The sequence below is a fragment of the Tigriopus californicus genome, chromosome 11, assembly GCF_007210705.1.
Source record: "Tigriopus californicus strain San Diego chromosome 11, Tcal_SD_v2.1, whole genome shotgun sequence".
In the NCBI taxonomy this organism is placed as follows: domain Eukaryota; kingdom Metazoa; phylum Arthropoda; class Copepoda; order Harpacticoida; family Harpacticidae; genus Tigriopus; species Tigriopus californicus.
In genome coordinates this window covers 6,985,358-6,998,535 of record NC_081450.1, presented here as the reverse complement: position 1 = coordinate 6,998,535, position 13,178 = coordinate 6,985,358, and the positions used below count along the sequence as shown (strand labels likewise).

At 43.5% G+C, this 13,178-nt stretch overlaps 1 protein-coding gene across 1 annotated transcript; it reads left to right on the top strand.

The window, feature by feature from the left end:
* The first annotated feature begins 4,296 nt into the window (after positions 1 to 4,296).
* Positions 4,297 to 11,466, top strand: LOC131890969 (protein nubbin-like). The gene is made up of 3 exons (XM_059240430.1): positions 4,297 to 4,621; positions 9,251 to 10,480; positions 10,556 to 11,466. Exons 1-3 carry the CDS (start codon positions 4,477 to 4,479, stop codon positions 11,125 to 11,127), a joined length of 1,947 nt encoding a protein of 648 aa, XP_059096413.1. The 5' UTR covers positions 4,297 to 4,476; the 3' UTR covers positions 11,128 to 11,466.
* Positions 11,467 to 13,178: the final 1,712 nt, after the last annotated feature.

Below are 13,178 nucleotides of genomic sequence, written 5' to 3'. Positions count from 1 at the left end.
AAAGTAGAATGAGTACATGAACAGAAAAGAGCGGAGAGCCTATTTGATTCAGACAATAGCCGATCGGTTTTTTGAGGGGACAGAAGCTGAGGACGGAAGGATTTTGGGGAGATTTTTTGGGTCTGTTTCGCCTTAAAAAGGATTTGCACAGTTCATCATGCATGTATGAACAGGGCAAATGAAACACCAATATCGTGGGAACTTGAACCAGACAAGGTTTAAATAGAAGTGACGAAGGCACTGTCACTTCTGAATGATGCATTTTGTATGTACGAGTCAGAAAGGTACGGTATTTTCAGTATGTTTGCCGTGCTTCATTGAGAAAAACGCCTCTCTTTGCTTCGAATGTTTTGAACAGACAGAAATAACAAGTTTCAGCTTTCGCAATAAACCTCATGTCCCCATCGCCATAGATGGGTTCGTTGAGGCGGAATGTCGAAATCCAATTATTCTTCTTAAAATTATCGATTATTTCATTCGTTTTCTCCAAAGCTCACTTAAGCAATATCTGAGGATTGGATCATACATGCGTGTGTGTGTCCGTATGGGTGGGCAAGCACGTGTGTGTGTGTTGAATTTGGTTATGTTGTTGGTTTTTAGCCATTTGGTCGTGGCACCCCAACAAATCCAGGATTGTAGTGGTTGGCTCGTGCACGCTGACGATTCATATATTCGTTTACAATTGCAGAATTATCCTTGTACTACAACAAGCACTCGCCAAGTTGGTGGGTGCTCTTTGGATCAGGGACCCCCCTGCTTCCCCCGGAATGCTAATACAGCTCCACATACAGGAGTTGTCGCCTCTGTGGCGTTGCTCGCCCCTTTGGATTTCGAATTGGTAGAACGTGAAGGGGGTTGATTTCAAAACTCGAATTTCCATTGGCTGAATTTTACATGACAAAAGACACTTTGAAATCCTGTACCGAGTGGTTGGTTGGATGTACGGATGTTGGGGATGGGGTGACGGTGAAGCATGCCACAAACTCCCTTTATCCCTTGTAGCATCCTCCTTCCTTCCTCACCAACAACAACAAACTTTTTTATTTAACTCGATTGAGAATGGGCGAATGCCAAATGGTTTGGTTGGTTGATTTCTGGCTCTGGCATCTGTTTGCATTCCAAAACGGAGACACTTCGATTGGATGGAGTGACACCCGTCGAAGGACAAAGAGTGTTGTAGACAAGTGGGCTGTCCACTAAAAGGAACTCATTGCTGCACTATCAAACTTTTAATTTCAACAAACCTCGAACTTGAGCGGATTTTACTAGCAATCTCTCGAGCTTTAACGTACGTGGTCATAGTAACGCCATCACAGATGATTATATTTTGACATCAAATCAAAATAAATTGGTTTGGTTGATAAAGTATTGTTTCAAGGCCAACAAATATTGCAATTCTTGAGTCTGATAACACAATTTTAAGACAGTTGTTGATTATGAAAAGATCACGTTGAAAGTCAATTAACTACACTTTTCTCGTTGATGATTGCAACACTGTTATCACATGTTCACAAGTCTTATTTCAGTTCATTTTGTTTAGCCCTTTCCTATCATTGATCTTCTTACAATTTATTTTTGGATCCATACAAAAAAACAACTCTATGGCTCAAATTTAGACGTCTCTCAATTTGGAAATTTTCCTATAAACGGTGCAATATCTGCATCAGAATGATTCTTCATTTGTGTGTGTGATTAAAGTCGGCATGTTTATTTGAGAACGGTAAACGAGGAGAATCGAACCTGGGACATCTATCAGGCTCAGGAACTGCGGGTACCATGTCTCCTTCAGAAGGAAAATCCCCTGCACGTGGGTTTAGGGGGTTGCACCCACGTTATCAGAGAAGAATATTCTCGTTGCCTCTTAGATCGTATATTTTTGTAACCTTTTTGGTGTCTAGTGCAGGAGAGCTTGTTTTTACCTAAGCCTTGGAAATTGATTCAGTATACAATAAGTTCAATTGTTAATTTTACTTTTCACTAAATAAGATGTCTAAAAAGATCCACGGAACTTTGGTTTCTTAACGCAACGAGCAGACTCCCCCAAGTTGATGAATAGAATTTGATCTTTAAATTATTACACTTTTCCAAACGTTAGAGAAGGCTGGAGTGAAGCTGTATTCGTCAGGAAGCCAGTGCCCATTTGCTCATGTGCTAAACGCACAAAGCGGGGTAGAAAGAAGAGGGCATGCCTCATTCTGCAATTATCATCGATCCAGTTATGGGATCAAATTACCTTATGTTGAGATGCAGGATCGAGACAAAAATACATTTGTTTGACATAAGGTACTATTTCTTGAAAAAAAAGCAAGAGCACATCAGTAGAACAACTGGGAAAGTAAATGTTTCTTTTTAGCCTCGCTTGGTTTCGTCCACCTTTCAATTGTTCAAGGGGGTTTACATCAATTGGCCAATGTTAGTTGATCGGCTTTCGTTTCAAAGGACTTTTTCTTTTTAATATGACATTGCAAACACTGCATGCAACCATAAGGATAACCTCATGACGACAGGCTCGGTTTTCCGAGCACATTGACTGGCCGGCGTTGTATGAAATTTGTCATGCTTTCTCTGTTTTTTTTCTTCGTTCCTTAAGAGTACTGTGCTCTTCGTTCGATAACAAAATACAGATCATGCCCACAGGGGTTGCCGTTATTTAGATTTGATATAAGCTTAAGTGTCACTTTTTTTGTGTCATAGGTAACTTTTTGCTTAAATTCGCTTAAACCTTAATGTCAAAGTGCCTGACTTGAAGAATAGTCCATCCATATCTGTCATACATGGTTTTGAATTGGACGATCCTAAGCGGAGATGCTGATTAGCATGAGGAGTAACTTCATTGTTATGCCTGAAGACTTCGACAGAATATGATGTTTTCATGTCGAGCAGAAGTTTGACGGTTTGGATTTGCCAAAGAGCTGAGCTGAGTCATTGGGAAGAAAATCGGTTAGTGCAACCCTTTTGAATTTCTGCTCGACATGTGAACAAAACTTTTTTTTGTCGGATTCTAGTTTTTAACCTGTTCACTTTAATCAATATCTTTTAGTATCTTGACTTGGCAACGTTGTTTTTTTAAATGAACTTATTCCAGTTTCAGTTCGATCTCGGAGATCGTGTTTTGCTGGACCATAGAGCACTTGACAATCTGGAGTGGAAAGCTCAAACATCTCCATACCACGAGAGGCTGAGATGGTGTGATGAAAATGTCAAACCAAGTGCTATATTGTAGGGTAATTTAACTAAAATTTAATTTTGTTGAACGAAGAGGAATTTCGATTGACATAACTAAAGATGTAGGAACTGGTTGAAAATAAATATTACACCTTCCCCGCCTCTGGAGTTATGGAAATGCTAGAACTTTCCACTCCAAATTATCAGTACTTTATGGCTGGACGAACATACATATTTTGTTCACACTTCCGTTAGAATCCTCTAAATTATGTCAAACGCGGAAAAATCCGTTATGAAATTCTTCACATCAACCACTACTTCACATGCTCTAAACAGGAATTCAATCTTAACCCTACAAATAACTGTCTCTGCATTCTGTATAGTAAGATTTTCATTTTACCCACACCCTTTCTTAATGCGACCGTACTGATGTAAATGAAACAACGGAATAAAGAAATGAACGAAAATTGTCAGGTTCAAGTATTGATCGCGTGGCTCTTGTAATCCCTGGTCACTATTTTGGGGTGTTGTCATCCTGGGTCTCGCTGATGGTGGAGGGAGGATCTCAGATTTGGTGCTGTCTTATCTCTATTTTGCAAATGATTGCAAATCCCCTAGCTGCATCACAAGCGACACATTACGGGGTTCACTATCATTGGAATTCCCTGGTTGATCCCAACGGAGCTCTTCCTCATGATTATACAGGACTGTTTCACGGCTCGGACTTTGATGATGAAGCACGCTGAACGTTGAATTGAACCGGGCTCTGTGCTAGTCGATAGCCATATCGAAGCGACGAGTAGTTCTGATGTCCTGGGGTCCCTTCGCACTCATGGCCATGGCTGGCCCATGAGCCCTTCGATTTCAGTTGCTATCGCGGTTGTCGTCGACGTCGATGTCCTCTTCTTCGCACTTCGTGTGGACCGACAAGAGCGACGCCAGCAAACACGGACGAACATTGAGGGAAGGAACCAAGGAAGGAAGGAAAGAAAGATAGAAAGAAGGAAGGAAAAAGGGAACCTGGATCGACCCTCCTCCTCCTTCTCCTGATCCGCCACCCTAGAGACGGGATTTTTTGAGGGGAGGGGGACGTCGTGGATAAATCTAGATCGAGGAAGGAGAAAATTCTCCTTCAATTGCTCACCTCAAGGCTCCATGAGAACATTGTGCGTCGAGTGGCCCGAGATTTTTGACTTGAAAGGCCCCTGAACCAAAAGAGTGGCCTTTATCTCCTGTGATACCGCTTAGTGATTTAGACTATCGTTGTCAATCGTTCGAGTATTGCGATTTCATTGTGCCATCTTTGGACTGATGACGTGCTCTTCCTCCATGGCCATGCCACCCAATTTCCACCTACAATGCACTCCACTATCATCTTTAACCGGTGCTAATAATGTCTCGGAAGACATGACTCGATCCAATGCCGAATCACCCTCACCAAACACATTCAGAGCACGTAAGTTGAGATCTTTCATTTACCTGCCAAACGTGTTCATGGTTATCTGGAGAATCGGTCAATAGATTTTTCCTTTGGGGCATCAGCAAGAATGGGCATCGAAGGACCGCAATCAATAGTTTCCGCACAGCACCTCCCTCCAACGATTTGATCTAGGATACACCCCTCACCCTCATGTCACCCATCTCCGTTGCCTTGGTGTTGACCAGTAATCACTTAGGTGTTTGTCTTCCGTTCCACCCCAATGAACCCCCATTCAAATTTTCGCCGGTCAGACATGCTCATCGTTCCTAAATCAGCCAAGCGGGTTCGAATATGGGGACAGTACGTAAATTGACTCGTGCCATGGATAAGAGACGTGCATGTCAATGAGCGAACGCTTTGGTCTGTCGATGGGGCTCCAACTCGGATATGTTATTCTCCATGGTCAGAGGTCATCCTTGGTGACTGTCAAATATCTACGGTCCTAAATGAAAGCAATAGACGGTGTCAGAGCCAAACTCATCAACTCTATTTCCTGCTAGAGCGTTCATATATCGCCGTTGCTTTATCATCCATTTTCAACGATGAATATGGCAGCAAGGACAGTAGCCAAAGTCCAATGTCCAATGTCCTGCGGGTGGAGGTGGAAGTTGAGCGTCAAACAGTAATGCTGATGGGCTCCTTCCTTGCTCATCAGCCAAATAAAAGGACTTTTTTGAATAAGTAATCCTCGGCGTTGTTCGAGATGCTGGCACGTGTGTATTGCTCAAGCTCTCAATAGAAAATTGCCACAAGCGCTTCTTCATCGCATATTCACATAATGAAGTCCAGTTATTCTGTTTGGAAGTGGAAGAAATGACCACGCAACCCAAACACGTACTGTAGAGTGTACATATACTGTACTGCACAATAGCCAACAATGCCATGGCGAATCAGCACTGACCAGTTTCAAGTTCTCTTTCGGAACTGATTGCGGTCAGCGAATTGTGGATTTGAGGAATGATGTGGCAGAAATATTCTTCTTATGTCAAGCTGATAAGTACTTGACTTGATGTTACCAAGCCCATTATTTTAGTAAGAGTGGACACTGGTTCGAGGAAATATTCTCTAAGGATCAATTATGCGCTCTCCCCCTTGCATTTTCACTCTAAATCTAGACAAGATTGCATCTGTTGTAGTGGGTGATTTAGGGCCATTGTTGTCATTATTGAATTCCCCAACCCTCGACGAAGATTCTCCATGCAAAAAGACCCTCCTCAAGTTCCTTCCGTCACACAAGTCCCCAGTATTCAGTTCTCAGATTTTCTCCTCTCACTTCAAAGTTTCGATCATATTAAGTAGTTTCGGGATGGATGCCTTTTTCCCTGGATAAGGTCCCTGACAACGTATCAAAGGTCTGCTTGTCTCTCCAGTCTTATAGCTTTTTTCTATCAAGATTTGGTCAACCTGTCTGCAGTGGTGTGATGAAAGGAGGTGGTAGAAGGTGGGATGGAGAGGGGGGGAGGGATGTCTAGGATTCTTTTGTACCAATCCATGGTGGTAACTCTAGGTGCAAAAGAAACAGGAAAGAGGAGATTTCCATATGAAAATTGAATTTCCTTTCGACCGTTCGACACGGTTGTGACTGGTTTGCATGGCTCGTGTTCGTCAATCCAAGTTTCATCCGAGCTATTGCAGGCTCATTCATGGTGGATGTGTGTGTGTGTGTTTGTACACACACACCAGTAGGACGCCGAAGAACGAAGAGGAAAAGATTGGAGGAGATCTCTTTACTGGTCAGAACCAAAGGAAAGGGATAAGGAAAGACGACGCAGCAGAAGACGAGAGAGAGCAAATGTACATACGTAATGGTTGGGGCATAGTCGAACCATTTTGAATCCAACCTGGAACCAAAGAAGATGGAAATCCTTTTGTGATTGTGAATCACATGAAATTCCCAAAGGACTCTCATTCTCTCTCTTTCTCCCTCTTGCTTGCTTCTTTCTTCAGCTAGAATAAAGCACAACCAGATCAGTTGAGCCGCTTCAAACGGACCAGCCAAATCCCAAGGAGGCCAACGAAAAGGGAATTTGACTTGAAATGATCCTTTTCACATTCAGATTTGACCCTTTTAACCATTCAAACATTCAAGGGAGCATTCGCATTCAAGTCTCAATAGTCAGTGGGAAAACGAATGGCTTCCACAACCACTAGTCCTTCGTCTTTGCATGCGGACTCTCAAAACGGACCATTTCTTGGGTGAAAAACAGGATGACCGGGAAGGCAGTTCAGTTCATTTCTATGTCTCTGAAAAGGGGGACTTTACTTTATTAGTCATAATGATGAGCATGATTTCATGGGAGCTTGATGCTTTTTCAATGGGCAGCACGAGCTTCAGGCAAGCAAGGCACGTTGCTTGCATGCTCGCAGTGTACGTGAATAATAGTGAATGTAGTTGATCACGAGCAGCTTGCTTGTATGCGAGTATGGAAGTAAGTGAGTGTGTCTGGTGTGGAATTGATGTTCCAAACTGAATTTCAAATGTGCTTGTCATGCTTGATGTTCACAATGGTCTGGAATCATAATGAATTCATGGCACAAGCCATATGGGATTAGGTCTTCAACTGTTCAACTGAAATGACTAGGTTATTGTTAACCATCCATTTAACGGCTGATCTTGGTCCTACGCAGATTAGAGATCAGCCTTCTTGAGCTACGTGGTTTGTCTTTGTATACATTATTCCTCCAAAAGGGACCCGCGCACCAAACATCCCCACGAGGGCTTGATTTGTTTTACACTGCCATTGCTTCATGCAGGGATTGCGGTAGAAATCCGATAAGGGCCAGTAATAAATCGCTTTGGGGTGTATGCCAATGAATCGGGAATGTATGATTATCACACACTATTTATCATCTCAAGTAACAAATAAGAGGCAGTTTTCTGCTCTAAAGCCATATAGTTATTTATTCATCTTCCATATGCAATGAAGGTGCTTAGACAGACACGTAGTATTATTCACTGCGACAAGCTGGTTGGGACCACGGGCTGTTTTCATGGATTGATGACCGCCGCCCGCCACAACCATAACCAGTACCACTCCAACAACAATTGGTATCGAAGGCTTGCATACTAAATAAACTCGTTTTTAACAAGAACACCGCAGGGAGATTTACAGGTGGTGTGTAATCAAATTACCTGCAATTTGACATACTCTGTCATTGTCAATATGAACAATTGCGGCAGAGCTTCAATAGCTATTTTGCCTATACCCACAATGCATATTATAGTGCCAAGAACGAGAATTATTTTGAAGAAATTGTAAAATTATAGCCCGAGGACACCCATTACAAGGCTAGTAATTACTCACACTGCCCGGTTCAACCCCAAACCTAGTTCAAGTTTTGATTGCGTCACATTTGCATCATGCTCACTCTATACGACTGCAACAACACTTTTTGACATTTCACTTGATCGCCCTTCAACCTTGGGTTTAGGAGAAAGTATGATGATGGCCATGCAAAACCTACTCGGGATTGACCAATTCGTCACAATCAAACCGTCGAGAGAGGAAAAAAGAACGACACAAAAGTTGGTTGTCGTATGTACTACTAGTTTTGTCGGCCGATGGTGAAATATGAATAATCGTTTTCAGAGTCTACATAGAGTGTGAAAGGATCGGAGGAAGAAAGGGAGAAAGTAGAACCCGAACCCACCTTGTCGTCAATGCAGTGTGTGTGTGTGTGTGTAAGTGTAATCTCAACTTGGACAAGATTGGAATTTTTCATTTCCCCTAGGCTAGATTACATGCACACAACAAGATGGTTGAACGTACGTTCAGCGCAGCGGAGAAGGGCAAGCAGTATTTTGTTCCCAAGTTTCCCGTTTGAGCTCTCCTTTGGGCATGTGGAAGGAAATCAAGATTTCTATGCTGCCTGTACAATTCGACGACTGCTGAATCTTTGAGTAGTTTGCCTATCAGTGGGGTCAACTAAAATTGACTGGACGACTATCCAAATAGACACAGACCCTTGACCATATGGTTGTATACTACATGTACGTGTAGTCCTTCACCCCAGGTCGACTCAATATCATAGTGGTACAATACACAAATACAACTCTTGAATACATTTCCTCTCGAATTTCTCGAAGAAAGGATGGAGATTTTTTCAACAGCCGCATCAGGATAAAATCTACGCCCTCCAGTAGCTAGTAGTAGTAGTAGTGACAGTAAAATACGTGATGGACGAACATGTGCACATTGAGGTCGACTGATTTGCTTCCCAAGATCTGAGAAAGACTGAATGAACATCGAACCGTCAGGAAGATGGGTTTGCTTCATTGGGAGACCAACAGTCAGTTCGTCGTTCGTTGGTGATGGGATTAACGTCAAATACTCCCACAAAGGGGTTCCTTTCACTTCTCTTTCGTGTTGAGAGGGGATCGAAAGCCTCTAAAAATTGAGGATATTCTTGAATAAAAAAGAACGAATCTGAGAACGAATTCTATACGGACTCAGTCAGCACACATGGAAGGAATTTGGACGTGATTGCGCATGATATTGTTAGAAACGACAAATTTGGGGAATTGAAATTGTCTGACATTTCTATTCTTCGACAGAAGGATTTAAGCGGTTGTTGCACTGAATGATTATTTCTCGTTTTCTTTAGATCAATCTAAAAGGAACAGCAGCGACGGGAGCAGTTCCTATGAGGATTGCCGAAGCATCAGCAGTGAAGGCACGCAGGAGGACATGGTGGAAGAAAATGGAAGCCATCAAAGCCGGCATCATCACCATCATCATCACCCTGTACACCACAATCATCGCAATCACAGCCATGTCCACTTATCCTCGCGCCATCTCTCTAGTAACATGAGGCACACCATGGATGATGGTGACGATTCCGGAGAGGAGGAAGAAGCCCTAAATCTAGCAGCAAGGTCGTCGCCACCCAGTTTAGAAGGCAGTTCAAGTCCGGGGGAGTTCACAAAGTCTCAAAAGGGATCGCCTACAAGTACAGCCTTGGCGAGCATTCAATCTGCCTTAGCGGCTTTGCAAGCTGGTCAAATGTCCCTGAATCAACTTCAGGCATTAGGAGCACAAAACATGCTTCAAAACCAAATTGCAGCTGCCGTGGCCAATCAATCCAGCTCGTTGGCCTTTCCCTTTGTGGTGCCCTCCAATCTAAGCCCTAATGGAGGAAGTAGCATTGGCAATACTGAAATCCAAGCCCTTCAGCTAGCCCTTCAACAACAACAACAGAATCTTCAACAGCAACTTCAAAACTTCTTGTTCCTTCAACAGCAACAGATGAAAGCCGGGATTTCGACGTCCGTTTCATCCCAAACCGTCGGAAGCATTCTGCACGCCCAAAGTCAACAGGTATCTCAAACTACAGCTCAGCTCCGGCGACTTCAGCGACAACAAAAAGAGATCCTGAACCAGAGACTTCAGAACAATTGCCAAACATCGCCAGCACTGGAGACTCCTAAAGCAAAGGATTTGCTCTTGCAGCACAAGAAGGCCAAATTGAACCACCACAATCATCCTCATCATCCTCATCACCATTCTTCACCTGTTGACGGACACCACCGGAACAACAATAGCCCCAATGTTTCCCTGGCCTTATCTTCATTGACCCCAGTGTCAATGACGATGACGCCTGTGTCCTCAATGAACAATAACCCTTTTCTCCCTTCGTCGGACTCCCCTACTTCCACCCGACCACTGGCTGTGTCCACAACCATCGCCAATGGTTCCACTTCACCGAATCTTGGGAACCTTCCCTCTCCCCCAATGACCTTTGGCCAACGATTGGATCTACCAGCTGACGAGAACGTGGATTTTGAAGAGTTGGAGCAATTCGCCAAAGAGTTCAAACAAAGGAGAATCAAATTAGGTAAATACTTATAACATGGAATGAAAGCTTTGTCTTCCAAGAGTGAAATCATAATCTATTGGTTCTCGCATTTAGGTTATACCCAAGGTGATGTGGGTCTGGCAATGGGGAAAATGTATGGCAACGATTTCTCACAAACAACCATTTCGCGATTCGAAGCGTTGAATCTTTCGTTCAAAAACATGTGTAAGTTAAAGCCGTTGTTGGAAAAATGGCTGGAAGATGCGGATGCTCAAATCAATGGAACTGTGCCCTTGAGCCTGACAACCACCCAGCCTTGCTCTGATCTGTTGGGCAAACGAAGAAAGAAACGCACCTCCATCGAAAGCAACATTAGAGTCGCGTTGGAGAGAGCCTTTCTCAAGAATCCCAAACCCACTTCCGAGGAGATCAAACTCATCGGCAACACGCTCTCCATGGAGAAAGAGGTGGTTCGCGTCTGGTTTTGCAATCGGCGTCAAAAGGAGAAGCGCATCAACCCGGCTTCGTTATCACCCACAGGCAGCGATTCACCTCACTACATGGCATCTCTCTCATCTTTGCCCACCAGTTTAGCCTCTCCGTTTCACCCTTCATTAGCCAACTTTGTGGGTGCGGCAGCTGCCGCTGCCGCTGCTGGCAATCTCATGCGACCTCAAAACGATTAGTCGATCGAAACCTTCACTACGCATTCTAGATATCAGTATCGACACTTCATTGATCTCAAGACTTTTATCGTCGTCAATAACCAAAGACTCTACTACTGATTGAATTTACTTAGCACAAACCGGTGATCCACAACTTCTGCTCTCGCTGTCGTCTTTATATATGTATGTATGTATTCCTAATCACTGGTGGCATCTCAACCTCACTCAAAACCCTTCGTTTCTGACCTCCTCCTGCCCAAAGATGCAAGTTTCAAGTATTAAAAAACACACACATTATTATATCTTCGTTTGCACAGGCTCCTTGATCCACATACTTGTGAAATAAAGTCACCTCTACAAGAGCCCCTTTATCTTCAGGTACGTAGGCTTCTGCTCATTTGATCACGAGTCACAATGGTGGAGAATCCGTTGTCTCCCGACAAAATTGGCTTTAATTTCCATTCGATACGAACGACAGATGCAATTGAAAACTCGTGCACAGTACAACCATCATACAGAAGCATAGAATAGAGAACGCATGCTTCATCATCTCCTACAGGAATACGTACATTCGGAGTAGTCTGTTTGTACGTATAGTGCTCTAAATGTGTCCTGAACAGTTGAGTCCGTGACGGAAAGCCGCTGACCCGGCTGAGGATAAATGTTTGTCGATTCAATCACTGAATTGAATGGCTCTCGTCGGGTGTACATACTCGCCTGAACTCGATGATGAACACCATATAAAAAAGAACCAAAGAGTTCCCCCCTCTCTTTTCCCTTCCCTTTTGCCATCATTCCCTCTTTCTCGTTCTCTCTCTTGCTACAAAAGTAGTATCGTTGGTGAGTGGCTCCTATAGGGCCGTACAACTCTTTACCCGCTCTGTTGTTGTAGTTTGCAATTTTCAATCTGGTTGGCTTTTGGCTCTCCATTAATCCTGTCCATGGGACACGGAACACACGTAAATGATGGAAATCAAAGACCATTTATTCTCTCTTTTTCAATATATCACCCATTATACTGCAGCCAGATTGTTACCAAAGTACGGTAAATAAGGGATCAGCCGGGAAAGGCGAAAATGAACGAGCCAAACATGTACTGTACTCTACGTACTACGTGGATTCATTCAACTCAGAGTTGGAATACCAATTGGTCTTGTTTGTCAACGCGAAATTACTCCATCGCTCTCGAGTGGTGGAAACCCTCGGTGTGCGGTCCTTGTTAGTCGTCGTTCTCGCCGTCAGTCTTGAAAGACGATTCGAAAGTCCAATTCTGGAGGTAGATCCGAGCCAAGTTGGCAAGTTTCCTCGGCATGGAGACGGGCGATTCGCCCTTTCGCTCGTTGTGCATATATTCAAATCAGAACGAGGAGTTTTCCCCCTTTCGCTGGAGGCGCCATTTCAAGAGGACAAGAAAGCTCCGCCTTTCACCGTTGACGATCCGTTTTTACGTCAGTACATTTCAATTTTTTCTCCACTTCAGACGCTCTAGTTTTCCACTGTTATTCGAGAATTCAAACTATCAAATGAGCAATGGGGAGCTGGATCTCGAGCTGCTTGTTGGGTTTCCCCGGGGGAAAATGAAATAATGTATGTTGATGTGACAAGCCAGTGGTATTGCCGAGCTGGTAGTAGTAAAAAACGAAATGCTCAAACGTTCGCTAGTCAGTGAAGCGCAACTGGCTGCAAACTGGATTTGAAAGAAAGCCATTTCATTTGAACTTATTTTAGAAGATCGAACAACTCGCCAACCCTCTGGGGGTGGGGGAATCATACGTCGACTCTGTCGGCGACATATGCCAAACTTGACATAAATTTTCCCGCTCCTCGCCAATTGCTTATTGTGCCCTGAGCATTGTCAGTCGCATTTTAGAAAGAAATGTAAGACATTCGTTGATTTCGATATTTTTGTCCTCATCTTAATTCCTTTTGGATCGGTAGACGTATCCAATCTCAAGATATGCTTCTTGGGCTCGTCAGTTTGAACTCTTCCCGACTTGTCATCTCCGTGATCTTCCTCTTCAATGAGTTAGTGAGATCGTTGGACTGAGAGTGGAAGCTATGGAAGAACTAAA

Excerpts from the sequence above, each read along its gene's own strand:
- LOC131890969 (XM_059240430.1), top strand. The coding sequence starts at position 4,477 with ATGACGTGCTCTTCCTCCATGGCCATGCCACCCAATTTCCACCTACAA. Across the intron at positions 4,622-9,250 it reads ACCAAACACATTCAGAGCAC|ATCAATCTAAAAGGAACAGC; the intron begins GTAAGTTGAGAT and ends CGTTTTCTTTAG. Across the intron at positions 10,481-10,555 it reads ACAAAGGAGAATCAAATTAG|GTTATACCCAAGGTGATGTG; the intron begins GTAAATACTTAT and ends TCTCGCATTTAG.